General features: G+C 36.6%; 1 protein-coding gene across 1 annotated transcript in view; it reads left to right on the top strand.

Moving 5' to 3' along the window:
• Nucleotides 1-2,057: 2,057 nt before the first annotated feature.
• The window catches only part of LOC149532529 (FAM91 carboxy-terminus protein), a 170,019-nt gene continuing 156,359 nt past the window's right edge, over nucleotides 2,058-15,717 (top strand). The window contains exons 1-2 of the mRNA XM_089804375.1: nucleotides 2,058-2,406; nucleotides 15,264-15,425. Of these exons, the coding sequence (XP_089660501.1) occupies nucleotides 15,298-15,425 (128 nt within the window). The 5' untranslated portion in view covers nucleotides 2,058-2,406; nucleotides 15,264-15,297. The remainder of the gene's footprint in view (nucleotides 2,407-15,263; nucleotides 15,426-15,717) is intronic.

The raw sequence follows: 15,717 nt of genomic DNA on the forward strand, positions 1-15,717 counted from the left end.
CTTTTTTCAAAATTCAGATAGATGGTGGCAAATGTTTGGGCCTTCAACCAAAAACCTTCAGCAAATCGCCATCCGCATTTTGAGCTAGCTAAGTAGCTCTTCTGGATATGAGCGCAACTGGAGCATGTTCGAGCACATCCATTCGAAGAGGCGTAACAGGTTGTCTGTGCAGAAAATGAATAGGCTAGTCTTGTGCATTACAACTTGCGCATTAGGATCAGGAAAATTTTGGATAGTGACACCTCTCCAATTAGTCTAGAGTAGGTTGATCCAGAGTCTGAGTGGATCACTAAGGCTACTGATCCTGTCTTTGATGATGAGGACCTTCAGTGGCTTGACCAGGCAGATAGAGAGGGCCACGTTGAGGCTGTGGCTATGGTAGCAAAGGACCAGAGAGCTCCAGTTGTTCCTAGTGGCACCTCACAGGCATTGGCAGAGCCAGAGACTACAGTTGATCCTAGAGGCACCTCACGAGATGATGCTATGGCTACTCAGACATCCAGGACCTACCTTAGACGCCTTACTAAGAGGCATTTTATAGATTATAATGAGCCTGAGGTTGAGGCTGAGGTTGGGGATGAGGATGAGGATGAGGATGAGGATGAGGATGAGGATGGCAACGAGGATGAGGATGATGATGAGACTCTGACTAGGAGCCATAGCTATAGTCTTGTTTTAACTTTTTGTTTAACTTAATATATGATCAAAATTTGGAACATTTGATGTCATATGACTATTGATTCATTGAATCTTGATGTGTTAGATTTACCATTTCATAATACATATACATTTTGATGGGTTGCATGGATTTATCATTTTATATATGACTCCATGTTTTACTTTTATAATATTTCCTTCAGCCATTGTTTAAACTTTAAACTTTAAACTTTAATAAACTTTAATTACTAGTAATATAGTATTTAACAATTTACCTTTGTAGTATTGTACTTATGTAATCGATGTATGTTTGACTTTTAAAGTTTTAAGTTTTAACTTTAAGTATGTGCATTATGATCAAATTATCTTCTATTTAATGATGTTATTGTGTCTTTACACTTTATTCAATAATGGGTGCATGGAATGTTCTTTAAATCCTAAAAAATCTCAAAATTTTGAGATTTTTTCACTTTGCCGAGTCACCACCGAGTCATTTTTGAGTCCAAGCCAGGTCACGAGTCAAGTTACCCTTGTCGAGTCCGAGTCACGTTACTTTGAGAAAAATTATCCCAAAGAAACATGCTATAACAACAACAAAGGTTAGTGAAAAAACTTAATATAATCTTCTATCAACTAGAATATGACAACAATAAAGATTACGAGGAAACCACATTCCTATTGCACTCATAGTCAACTTGTATAGGAAAATAATTATTTTACTAAATTCCACAAGTTATTCTTAACCTATAAATGTTAAAATTATCTTCTTCTCCTTTTTCACATTATGATGGCATAGTGTTGATCCATTCTCCCAAAGATTACTAGGTAAAACACCCAACATGGCTTTGTGTAAACCATTCTCCTTGTACTCATAGTCAACTTTTATAGAAAATAATTGTTTTAGTGAATTCCACAGGCCATTGTATAAGCTATATTTAACATATAAACATTAAAATTATCTTCTTCTCATTTTTCACATTATCATAGAATAGTGTTGATCCATTCTCCAAAAGATTATTCGGTAGAACACCTAACATGACTTTGTGTAAACCATTCCTATTACACTTATAGTGAACTTGTATAAAAATTAATTATTTTACTAAATTCCACAAGCTATATATATTTTGATCGGTAAACGATCAAAACCTTTGATTATTTTTAAACAAAATAATTTTAATATTTTTAAAGTAAATATAGCTTCTTCTTCTTGTTCCACAAGCTATATTTACCCTATAAATATTAAAAATATTTTTTCGGAGTCGCGTTGATCCATTCTTCTATTTGTATAAGGGGGCTTTTTGTTGGAGAAAAAACTGCTGAATCACGAGGACCATGCAGAATTAAGCAGTGTTACGTTGATTCCAAACAGAATTTATATGGCAACCCCACCCGTACAACACATAATAAAACGCTTCGTCCGTTGACTGCAGAAAGCAAAAGCTGTGCAGAGCACCCGTCAAATATATTTAAAAAGAAAGAAAGATTGAAGATATGCACAGCCCCGCCAAGCTTTTTGAGATCTGCAGAGAGCTTATTTATGTATGAAAATGCATTTATAAATTCTGTTTGAAGAGCTGCGCATCTCACTTTGGAGCTGGACAGCAGACAGGTCGAAGTTCATCTTCAGCTGCAGATCTTTAAATAAGTTTTAGAACATTCAGCCTTTCAAATTGCGAGCAGTTTTCATGCTGCTGATTTCCAGGCCCTGCAATTTTAACTCCGAGACTCAGCCGAAGATCGCGCAAACAGGTTTTCCTCTTATTTAGTAGATATCATCGCCTTTTTTCAACATTATTAATCCAGCACGCGCCCTTAACATTCAAACTCTGCATATTTTGCCCTAGGAAATGAAGATCATATATAAAATTGTAATTTGTGAAACTAAAATATGTGCGTGTTGTAGACGATCGAAGAACATTCTTGAAATAAGATTCTAGAGGAACGTTTTAACGTGCAAAGGATTTCCTCAATGCCGCTGTTTCGACGAGAACACTTGAACTGACGGTTTTTAATACAGGCACAAGTAGAGCAGAAGCCCTAAGTTCCGTGGTCATGGCTAAAATCTTGAATAATTATATACAAGGCATATCAACGTTGAAATTGATCTTTTGCGGGTTTGTGAGACATGTTTCGTTTCTCCATGAACTTTATGAACAATCCCTTTTTATTGCCTCAGTGTATTTTTCAGATTAAGTAATTCGTTTGTTTTTCACTATACGCATTAAACCTGAACTCTGCCTCGACAGTTTACTGCGTTAAGAGGAAGGAGCCTGATCTTGACATTTACTGCGCCCCCAAAGACACACGGAAAAGGTGGGGGGGTGGTGGTGGTTGAGGATTACTTTGACAAATCAACCTCAAGGCAAACAATATCAGAATAGAAAGTTTTTGAATTAAAGGTGGGGGGGTGGTGGTGGTTGAGGATTACTTTGACAAATCAACCTCAAGGCAAACAACATCAGAATATAAAGTTTTTGAATTTTCTGGAATCAGTAGTCGCACTTCAAACGAATCTTTGTGTTTATTTCCCCCGATATGCGATTTTGTCGTCGGATGCTTCATCCGCATACGGTTCCTTGGAGTTTATAACCATTCTATGCCAGGTTCTTGGCCAGCCCGGTGGCAGGATCCACGATATTTTACTTCCCTGTTATTGTTTAAACCGCAGGATCCCCGATCCACTATTGTATAATGAGAAACAATATATGGTATCGTAAGTTCAGAAGAAGAGTCCTAGACCAGCTTTTTTCAAACTAGGTCCAGCAAAAGAAACTGACGAATAATTCTCTATGGATCAAGTATCTGGGTGTTGGGGCTTAAAAGCAGAGCATTGTTATTGGTCTTCGAGGGACATTTAACACATATTAATCGATTGTATGATGTTCATGGAGGAAGATTTATTTGCCTTTTAGCTAGATTCAAGACGACGGAATATCTTTTCAGGATCTGCACTTCATTGCCAAAGATTCATTCCTGTTAGTAAGATTGTGCAATAGAATCATGTGTTCTTTATGTCTGAAACTTCATTCCATAATATTTATGCCTGCCACGATGCAGTGTGATGAAAACTTGGTGTCTTATTACTTCAGGGCCCTAGTCCATAAAATAAACTCCAGTTCCATATCTTAGAATCTGGAAAGAAGTAAAATGTCTTCATATACCAGATGTTCACTAATAAGTATTCCATCGTCAGAATTGTTTACTTCCCATGGCATATAGGCTACTAAGATGTTTTTTCCCAAAGAAAGTTCTCCCGCTGCTGTAGCTGCACTGTCAGCAGATTCATACTCTTTAGCCAGCGTTTCAATGGTTCAAAAGATTGAGGATCAATTTGGTAAGCTGGGCAAATGGTCAGTTGAGGAGGGGGGACGTACTGATAAAGGCAGGCAAGCCCTCCACTGCTCCCTGCGGTGCAAGCACCTGGTGCTCTGCAGACTGCACAAGCTTGCCCCTAAAATAGATTATTCTGAATGGCTCGCAATTATTTCGATAGTCCATCTCTCTCTTTCATCATGACAAGCTGACTAACTCTTCATAACCCTATCAGATTGCAAAATATTAGAAACTCAACTCCTCTGCCATTGTTCACAATCCACATTACCATATGAAGATTCTGAACCTGGATTATTGCTGGGTATTAGTTCCATCTTAGCAATAAACAATGGCTTGATGTACAGGTAGAGATGATCTTGTCATTCCTTGTTCTTGGGCAATGCAGAATTGACTGTAACCTGGATTATACCTGGGCATTGGATCTAGTTTTTACTTGTCCCTGGGTAATGAGGAAATTGACTTTTAAGTTTTCTCACAAGTTTGTTTTCACAATTTTCTTTTCTAACTTATTATTGACTTGCTTTTTTGACTGTAATATGTAATGAACCATTTTATTAACAATTACCTTCACTAATTAACTGTAACCTGGATTATTGCCAGGCATTAGTGCTCTCCCACCTTATCAGCACATGACAGCTTGATGCACACTCAGATAATCTTGTTATTCCTTGTTCTTACGCAATGAAATAATTGACAGCAAAGTTTTCTCACAAGCTTATTTTCACAATTTTCTTTTCTAATTTATGAGGGACTTGCTTTTTTGTCTTCAATGTGTAATGAAGGACTCTTTTAGCAATTATCTTCATTGATAAATAGACAATCTGCATGGAACTTTATATGGTGTTGCATGCAAAAAGTAAAGGCAGTGATATCATTAACTAAGAAGATTTTAAATAATTTCATAATCGATAATTGATAGAATAGTTTCTGGCAAATGCGGTAGTTTTTTTTTTCATGACTGTCAATTTACTTCACTGATTAATCTTGCAAAAGTGGCATCTTATAAGTTCTTAACTGCTGGGTGCCAGCTAACTAATATATGGTATGGATATCAGTATAAATTTAGAAGTGCTCACTGTCCATGCTTTTTGAATAAAATTTCCAGCATTTTGTACAGTTAAGCAGAGTGCCCAAAGTGGACATAAACTGAAAACGACTCTAGTTTTGCAAGAATGTGTCATTAGTTGCCATCAAATTCCAGTATATGGGGAAGCAGTCTACAGTACATAATATTCGTTAATTAGATTCCTATATATTACTTTTGTGCAGTTTTAGATAGCTCACGTGGGTGGGTGGGTTTGGTAACCCTAAATGCCTTTGTATGTAAGCCGATCAATTCACACATCTTCAACATGTGTTCTCTGTATCACATCCTGATTTAGGGTGTGTGATTTTGAGGCCATTTATCTGAATGTCGATTCATTCACCACAGGTGAATCTGATTTGGCTGTTAGCTGCTGCCCTCTCTCCACAGGTTTGGGGGTCTGTAGTCTTGCATTTGAATCTTGTCCAACAAATTGCGGGCATGCTTAGACTGAGATAAGAAGATACTACCTTCAGTTTGCCAAACTTCAATATCCAAACAATAGTGCAGAAGTCCCAAGTCTGTCATGTCAAAAGATTGACACAAACTGTGTTATGATGTAATCGATCATAAATGCCCAACTACAGTGATGATTAGATCATCAACATTGACAACAAGAAAAATAATATCATCACCACTTTTTTTGACATACATATTAGAATGAGATTAACTCCTCTGAAAACCATTATCTGAACAGTACTTGTCAATTTTGATGTACCAAGCCCGAGGAGCCTGTTTTAGGTGATAGAATGCTTTCACCAGTCTGCACACCTGATTTTCTTTTCCAGCAACCTTGAAACTAGGAGGCTGCATCATTTAGGCTTCTTCCTGCAACTCATCTTGGAGAAAGGCACTCTTAACATCCATATGGTAGACGTTCCAACCAAATTGAGCTAATGAGGCAAGGACGGAATGTATGGTACTCATTTTGGCTATAGGAGCAAAAGGCTTCTCATAATCAATGCCCACTTTCTGTGTGAACTTCTAGCAACAAGATGAGCTTTGTACTTGTCAATGGTTCTCACAGCTTTGTATTTAACTTTATAGACCCATTTGCAGCTGATGGGCTTCTTTTCCTGTAGGAAGATAAAAAAGAACCCAAGTGTTGTTCTTCAAAAGACTGGTGTTCAGCTTCTATAGCCTTTTCCCACTTAGGATTCCCTTTAGCCTTAGTATATGTTTGAGGCTCAAAAACACCATGAATGTTGGCCATGAGAGAAAAATTGATTATACTATGCTGCTTGTTTTTGCTTCTGGAAGATCTACCTTCAATGAGCTCGTGAGGACGGAGATTCCTAGAGGTTTTAGTCCGCCATTTAGACCGAAGACTAGAAGAGCCAACATCAAATGTAGGAGTAATAATTGGAACAGGTTCAACAGGAGGAACATCATCCAAAGGAAATTTAGGTAGTACATCATCAAACATAGAGCCTGCATCATTGCTCCCATTAGATGAACCAAATGGAAGTCAGACAACTAAATCTACAACCTTCAAGGTTCGATCCGTAGAATTCTGCATAGGTTGGTAAAGCTGAAAAGGTCCTTATTGCTCATCAAAGACAATATCACAACTGAAAATACGATACTCAATGCCTATATCAATCAACCAATAAGACTTGTGGTTGTCACTGCACATTGTGAACATAAGTTTTTAACTCTTGGAATCCAACTTGGAGCGTTGGATATATGGGATTCAAGCATATGCTAAAGAGCCAAAGAGTTTCAAATGACTAATCCTAGGCTTGCAACTAGTCTTGGTTCTCCAGGAGTCTTCCCCTTAATAGCCTGTATAGAAGACCAATTAAGGAGATAGATTATAGTGAATACTGATTCTGACCAAAATTTCATAGGAATGCTCTTGTGTTTCATCATTGACCTATCTGTTTGAGTTATAGTGCAGTTTCGACATTTAAAAATGTTGTTCTACTGTGGGTGTAAGGTGTGATTAACTAAGTTTGATGCTGTGTGTATCATAAAAGTTGGAGAAAGCATTAGAACAAAACTTCCTTCCTGACCCAAGAATGATTGTAGGACAACTTGACTCTTTTTCTACTAAGGCTTTAAATTTCTAAATTACACATCTAATTTCTCTCCAAGAAAGCACACCAATATTTTATGACTGAAATCATCAATGAAAAAAAGAAATACCTAGCACTAGTAACAAAAGAAGTATTCATTGGACCACATACATCAGCATGAACCAATTGCAATACCTTTGAGGCTCGCGATGAGTCCTAATTTTTGAATGGTGTCATGTGCTGCTTCCTATCCTAACAAGCTCCACAAACTCGCCGATGCTTAGTTTGAATCTTAGGCAAGCCAAGAAATAGATCCTCTCAAACAATTTGAGTACAATAGTCAATGTTCAAGTGGTCATACCGCTGAAGCCAAAGACTGCTAATGGAAGATGATTCAGCTGCAAAAGCATGCTCAAGAGAATCACTTGATTCACAAGTCTGTACTAGATCATGATCTTCAATGCCAAAAACCATAGTAATAAGAGTCACACAATCAACAATTAAAACTTGCGTGAAGTGAAGACCACATCAAGCTAGAGAGAATGCCACATATTCTATCTCACAGAGAGAAGATTAAATTCCATACCAAGAATTTAGTATACATTGAGGAATGTAATGTCCCCATTTTTGTCGGCATCAAAATTTGAGAGATTAGCCTATTATTGAGATCCTCGTAGGCTAATTATTGTGAATAGAGGATCTTCTACAGCAGTGGCTTGGCGTGGGAGGGTCTTGTCTTCTCCACAATTAAGTAAGCTATTGGTTGGTCTTCGTCTGGCTCATATTGGATTTTATTTGTGCTTAGTTTTGTGTACTTACTATTTGTGGTAGGTCGGGTGTGGATTGAGATGGACCCTTTCTATTTTTTAAAATTGCATTTGGTCACATGGAGAAATAACATGTATGACTCCTATTTCAGATGACATATTTAAATGATGAGTATTTTGGGAGTTATTATATTTTTAGTGGCCAAATTATTATTAAATAATTAAATGGCTTATTATAAAGTTATAATTTAACTTTATTATTTTACTTAACTTGAAGATTGAGTTATCATTAGAAAGAGCCATTTATTAATTAGTTAAGCCAAGTCAAGTGAAAGAATCTAATGAAAGCTTCTAATTAATGTTGTGTAGTAAAGCTTCTTAAGTGAAGTTACATTTTGGCAACAAAAGGGCATATGGAAGTTATAAATACAAGCCCATTTCTTGAGAAAAGCATGCTTGAATATTAATTTGATTTTGTTGCCTTTGTGGCTTTTTTTTGAGGTTGTGATTTTCAGATCCCTAGCTGAGGTATAAGGGTTTCTATATGAGGTTTTTGCTCCATTGCTGAAGTATAGTGGAGATTGGTTTCTTGTGAATTTTGATATTTTCATGGTGGCTTCTTGTATTGTATTTCTTGTGGCTGAGGAGTGATTGTTTGTTGGAATGATGCAGTATTGACTGTGGCTGAGAGGGCAATTTATCTCTGAGAGTTTGGTAATTTCTGATTTGGATTTCTCAAGGTTGAACATTTGTGGTTTTGCTGGTGATAAAATCTTTATGTGATTGCAAGTGGGAATCGTCTGAAGCATACTAAGTTAATGAAATTTTGAATTTGTTGCGAGCCATATGTTGTTTCAGATTTAAATCTGCAAATTCACATGCCAAATTTATACACTAGTGCTTGATATTTATTTGAGCAATGTATAAGGCTAAGGTTAACTAAATTTGTGAACAACTGTTGCATTTTCTGATACTGTGTTTGGAAATTAAATACCATATATTTAGTGATAATTGGGTTGTTTGCCAAGTGTTTGTTGAAAAGTCAAATGTATGAATAAGTTTGCATTGCTAGAAGCATAACTGAATAGGGTTATTATAGTGGTATTAGAGCGGTTTCCTGCTAGCTTGCAAGAATTGGGCTCGGTTATTATTTTGGTTGGTGCTTACTTCTGAGATTTTTGGATTAATTTTTTGATTGGTGTAGTGACATGGATGGTAACAGGAGATTAATTCCAGGTAGATATTATGCTCACAGAGGACATACTTCTCTACCTAGGGATGGAGAATTTGAGACACATGGTATTGTAAAACAGTTGGATGTGCAAGTAAATGAATTGAATCAAAATCACAAACTAATGACCCAATTAATTTCAGAGTCGAGATTTGAGCAGAGCATGATATCACTTTTTCGAAGAGCGAAATGTGATGATACAGTTGCGGCTACAAATATGCGGTACACTTCTTATGAGATACCACATGAGTTGGGCACAATGGAGGTGGAATGTGACAAGAATTCATGTTTGGTTGAGTTAGATGATGCAGTTGTTGGCATGATTTCCCAAGATCATGCATTTGATGGTGATGCAATGATAATGGGAGTAGGAACATGCGATGATATAGTCATGTTGATGTTGGTGGCTACTTTTGCGTCGATTGAACCATCTATGGAGGAGTTTAGCAATATGCATCCAGTTGTTGATGTGTGTTCTGATGATGACGCATGTGTTGATGGTTATGAGTTTTCATCAACAACAGATTCGGTTCAGTTTTTTTTTGCTGTAGCTAGTTTGTTCTTGTGTCCACATATTTTGATGTGGCTACACCTATTGTTGATACAGTTGGCATGAGTGCATATGGTTTGCCTGTAGCTATATCTTTTTCAGTGATTATTGGTGATGATTAGGATTCCTGTCCAATATACATTATGTGGGTGGATACAAGGAAGAAGAGGATGCATAGATCATCTATGGAGTTGCCTTTTGGTGACATTCTGACTTCTACATCATTTGCTCAAGTTTTGGGTGTTAGGCTGCAGGGCATGTGGTTGGTCCTGATGATGCTAGTTTGCACTTGGTTTAGTGTTCACAGGGATGTCACACAGTTCTTCATTTGGGATCCAGGTGGAGGTTGGAGTTCATTGTATTGCCAGATTGCTTGAGGACAAGAAATCTCAGGGAGGGAGGATTGTAATGTCCCCATTTTTGTTGGCATCGGAATTTGAGAGATTAGCCTATTATTGAGATCCTTGTAGGCTAATTATTGTGAATAGAGGGTTTTTTGCAGCAGTGGCTTGGCTTGGGTGGGTCTCGTCTTCTCCACAATTCAGTAAGCTATCGGTTGGTCTTCATTTGGCTCAGATTGGACTTCGTTTGGGCTTCGTTTTGTGTATTTACTATTTGTGGTAGGTCGGGTGTTGATTGAGATGGACCCTTTCTATTTTTGGAAAGTGCATTTGGTCACATGGAGAAATAATATGCATGACTCCTATTTCAGACGACATATTTAAATGATGAGTATTTTGGGAGTTATTATATTTTTAGTGGCCAAATTATTATTAAATAATTAAATGGCTTATTATAAAGTTATAATTTAACTTTATAGTTTGACTTAACTTGAAGGTTGAGTTATCGTTGGGAAGAGCCATTTATTAATTAGTTAAGCCAAGTCAAGTGAAAGAATCTAATGGAAGTTTCTAATTAATGTTGTGTGGTGAAGCTTCTTGAGTGAAGTTACATTTTGACAACAAAAGGGCATATGGAGGTTATAAATACAAGCCCATTTGTTAAGAAAAGCATGCTTGAATATTAATTTGCTTTTGTTGCCTTTGTGGCTTTTTCTGAGGTTCTGATTTCAAATCCCTTGCTGAGGTATAAGGGTTTCATTTGAGATTTTTGCTCTATTGCTGAAGTATAGTGGAGTTTGGTTTCTTTCAAATTCTGAGATTTTCGTGGTGGCTTCTTGTATTGTATTTCTTGTGGCTGAGGAGCGATTGTTGGTTGGAATGATGTAGTATTGACTATGGCTGAGAGGACAATTCTATCTTGGAGAGTTTGGTAATTTATTTTTGATTCTGGTAATTTTTGATTTGGATTTCTCAAGGTTGGACATTTTTGGTTTTGTTGGTGATAAATTTTTTATGTGATTGCAAGTGGGAATTATTTGAAGCATACTAAGTTAATGAATAAATTTAGAATTTGTTGTGAGCCATTTGTTGTTTCAGATTTAAATGTGCAAATTCACATGGCAAATTTATATTCTAGTGCTTGATATTTATTTGAGCAATGTATAAGGCTAAGGTTAACTGAACTTGTGAACAATTGTTGCATTTTCCAGTACCGTGTTTGGAATTTTAAATACCATATATTTAGTGATAATTGGGTTGTCTGCCAAGTGTTTGTTGAAATGTCAAATGTATGAATAAGTTTGCATTGCTAGAAGCATAACCAAATAGGGTTATTACAAGGAAGATGAGATTCCTCCTAGCAGATTATATTTGCTCATTGCCTTTGCCAACAACAACATACTCTTCTCCAAAAAGGATAGAATTTGTAACAGGTGAGAAGTCTATGAACCAATCATGCTAATGAGTGAAATGTTGAGAAGCATCAGAGTTTGTACCAATGATGCAGTACAAGGTAGGAGAATCCCCAAAGAAGGTGTCCTAGCTACCAACAATTAACCACACAATGGAAACAAAACACAAGATACAAGATTTGATATCAAACTCAACTCTTTATTCAATAAACAGCTGATTACATGCAATGTGTCGGGCTGTAAGGCCTTCTCGGTTACGACAAAATACAAAGCAAGTAATAGTTCTACAAGATCCCGCAGGATCCAATCCCAAAACCTATCTAGCCATATTTGTAATTCAACAACACTCTGGTAGAAACCTCCAACAAGATCTAAACTTGTGCTCGCATGCCACCAAGCAATCTCCTTGTTTCCCAAGCTGCAGCTACTAGCTCTGCACACAACTTCGCTCCTCATCTACCTCCTCTTCTCCAAGCTGGATGATTATGATTGAAGACTCTACAAGGCCCTCTACTTATACCCAACCAAGTCGGCCTACAACAAATATTAAATACCTAATGCCTTAAAAGGTTTACAACACCAATTAAATACACCTAGGATAAATAACCAGGACCCAAATAGGTCAACACAAACTACTACGATTGCTCCATGTCACAATCACACTCCTCATGCATTAAATGCACCAAGTCAATTGATTAAATATGCAAGAATTCCGTTCGGCAAGCCCAAACTACCGAGCATCAACAACCACCAACAAAGCATGACCGAGTATGTAGACGTCGAGCAAACCTTCAGCAATCGAGCTCCTCGGTCAATACTACACCCAGTAACAATCAAGCACGACTCCTTTGGTGACCGAGTTGTAAACTCTAAAGCCAAAATCCCTCCAACATGTAGGATTGCCAACTACCCTAGGATGCTCCTGCATCAACCAAGTAGAAGATTTCACATGTTCTGCAAGGCATTTCACCATAAAAGCATAAAATGAAGATTCTTTTTGCTCTGAGTGTTTTGCAACATTGGCCTTAGGATGAGATCCTTCTCACATCTAGTATTCTAAAGCAAGCCGATTCTGACAATCTTTTATTAAGTGAACAATTTTGTGGTAGTAGTTACACTAAAATTTCTTCGTCTTCTTCAAGCTATTTTGAGGTTGACTGGAACCTTTCTGTTGAGCTGATTGAGATTTGTTTTATCCTTGTGAAAGGATTTGGCTGCAAATGCTAGTTTTGAGGATGATGAAGTTGTATTGTTATCAAACTTTTGTTTCCAATGATTATGTAGTCAACATTAGTTGTAGTAATTTTAAGCGTTTCTATGAAATGTGATGGAGGGCACTTGCCTTAATACCACAACAAACAATAGAACCAAAGAACAACACAAATTGAGAGAACAAAATTTGGGCTTCTTATTATCGCCACAAATGTGGAATTATAGAATTATAATATGCAAACCCACACGGGCACCTTCCTTACAGCAGTCTGTAAGACAGAGTTGCGACTATTACCCAAACCTGCCCTAGACAACCTACAAGCCTTCCTTATATAGGCACTTTTAACCGTGCGAGAAGCTTTTAGACACTAAGCCCTAACCATTGAGGCCGACCAACCTCATATTATATCATTTTATCACACTATATTACATAAGATCGACTCAAGACAATTTACAAATTGTATTTTCGGATGGGTCCACTTCTGGAGACCATAACTAGCAAACCGTTGACCCGATGGGCTATTATAACCCCATTTTGAAATCCTCAGCTAGCGATCTACAACAGCCTATTGCGCAAGCGTCCATTAGTCGAGGTTTCGCCTCGTTTCAGAACCATTTATTTAGGCCTTCATCGCTAGACCTGAAGTTTGGATAGCCAAAATTCATACCGAAATTTTGCAATAATTACACCAAGACATATGATATGACAATAAAACTCATCCAGCAGGCTGATATGTCAAAGATGAACCTCCATATACGAGATTAGAACAATCGGAGCACAGAATATCAAGTTACTAAAACTAGTAAACTCCCACAAATAACAACTTTGTATAGGAGTAACCCTTATTAAAAACACAAAAACTGGAAATAGAAATATTTTTGGGTGATGCAAGATCACCCTTACACCCAAGAAGCTCTTGCATCAAAGTGCTTATAGGATTTAGATAGATTCTTTAGAATTATGACTACCATATCCTCTTGCTCCATTTTTCGAGCAATAGCCTCGAGCTGGTCTCGAATGTCTTAAATTTTTTGTTAGATGTTCTTGTAAGGACATACACTCATCCATTATGATAGAAAATAGGTGGTTCTTTTGGATTAACGCACAACTCTTATTTGATGTTTATTGAGATCCTTCAAAATAGTCTAGATCTCTATAGCTAGCTTGCTGAATGGCACATGTGGCAGCTGATCATCATTCACTAAAAGCTTGACAAGCATGACCGCTTCTCGGTTGCGCTTGTCAAACTTATTTGGATCTTGTCCATCTTTTTGTAGGATGAGATTGCTTATCCAAAATGAGCTTACCAGGGTGACGACACTTGAAGATAGTTATCATCCGCTGCTTCTATGTGTTGTAATTATTATCATTGAATTGTCGGTTGCCTTTAAACATTATGTTGGTCAAAGACACCATCCACACATTTTCCAAGATACAAAAAACCAAAATTTTTGAAGAGACAAAAAATGGAGTGAAGAACACATGGCATAGGTGCCAATGCACAAACAAAGGCAGATTCACATAAAAACTTCAAAAAAATGACGTACAACTGGCACACCCCAATATACAGATTTTTCATAGACCCAGGAAAATCTAATGAAGATCCAAACATTTACGTGAAAAACCCACAAAGAACATGTAGGTAAAATTTCAGTCTGACCAAAAAGTCAAGGATTTTTGAAAAACCCTAGTCAACGGAAGAGAAGGTTTGCAAAACACTTGAAAAAAACAAAAATTCTTGAAAACCTTTAACAAATTTTTGCAGTTAAATTTTGTCTTCAGCCATGAGCTTTTGAGGAAATCATGTTTTGAAATCGCAAGCTGAGCAGCAGGGTGAAAAACCATAGTCGTAGGCTGAGAAGAAGAAAACATCCCCTGCAATCTGGTGTATAACAGAAATTGAAAAAACTCGGAAAAAAAGATTCATAGAGAGAAAAACAAGCTGTCAAATTCTATCACAGAGTTTTTCAGATGCAGAAATAGAGGTGCGAAGAACAACAAGATATTGACTACTACAAATCGGAAAAAATGTGTGAAGAGAAGTCACACAAATAGAAAAACAACGAGCTGAAACCATAAAATCATGAACTCTGATTTTTAATCCCTTGAATTTGGACAAACTTCACATACACAATTTCGTGCTGTGCTTAGGACTTTCAATCTCTACAAGAAAGCCTAGGCACCAACAGAAGATTTCTGAAAAATTTAAAAATCAATAATTTCTAAAATAAACTATAAAATTATAATTTTTTAAAAATGCGCTCTAATACCAAATTACACAAGTAATTGGTAAAATAATGAATGAATTAATTGAATGATCACAGGATCATTTATAGTTGTACAAAGAGAATGTTTCTACTATGAAACAATTGTAGAATAGGAAGTATCTAATATTTACATAAGTTACAATATTGACTGATAAATAAGAAATAATAAATATATTATTCTAATTCTGGATTGATTTTACATTTGATACCAAAAAATCCATTTGTAGATTTCTATATCAGAAGTTGAGTTTGGAAGTTGTGGAATTTCTTATCATGAACAGAATCTTTGATGTTCCTCCTTTCAATTAATGTTTTGCATCTTCTATAAGACACCCTTATAAAACCTGTCTTCTTCTATTGTATAATTATAACATGAGAACTCATTTTCAGGTCCCACAAGGACCATAACACAAGATACACAAATATGCAGCACACTCCAACAACAATTGAGGAACAAATTATTGTGAGATCAATTCAAGAAGAGTGTCCATGGGAGAACCTTCCAAAGCGTCTTCAGATCTTTCTATCTTCTAAAGAAGAGTGGCACAAAAGGTAAGTATTTTCCTTTCTTAGATGTGTAGTTTTACTAATATTTGTTTCGTTTTTATTACTGTAGGAATATATGTCAGTTGGATTTAATATCATAATTTATTTGGTTTTAGAACTTTTCTTTGGCATATAGAGTGATACATTATTGTTGCATATATGTATCCAATTTTATAGCAACTTCTTCCTTCTTTATATAGAGATTAGGTGTATACAGCCATTCCCTTGAGGACCTGAACACAAGACAAAATGCAAATTCATGGTTTGTGTGCCATGGAAACTGTATATACTAACTAGG

This window comes from Cupressus sempervirens, chromosome 10 (assembly GCF_028749045.1).
Source record: "Cupressus sempervirens isolate cs-2001-9-10 chromosome 10, ASM2874904v1, whole genome shotgun sequence".
NCBI classification, from domain to species: Eukaryota; Viridiplantae; Streptophyta; class Pinopsida; order Cupressales; family Cupressaceae; genus Cupressus; species Cupressus sempervirens.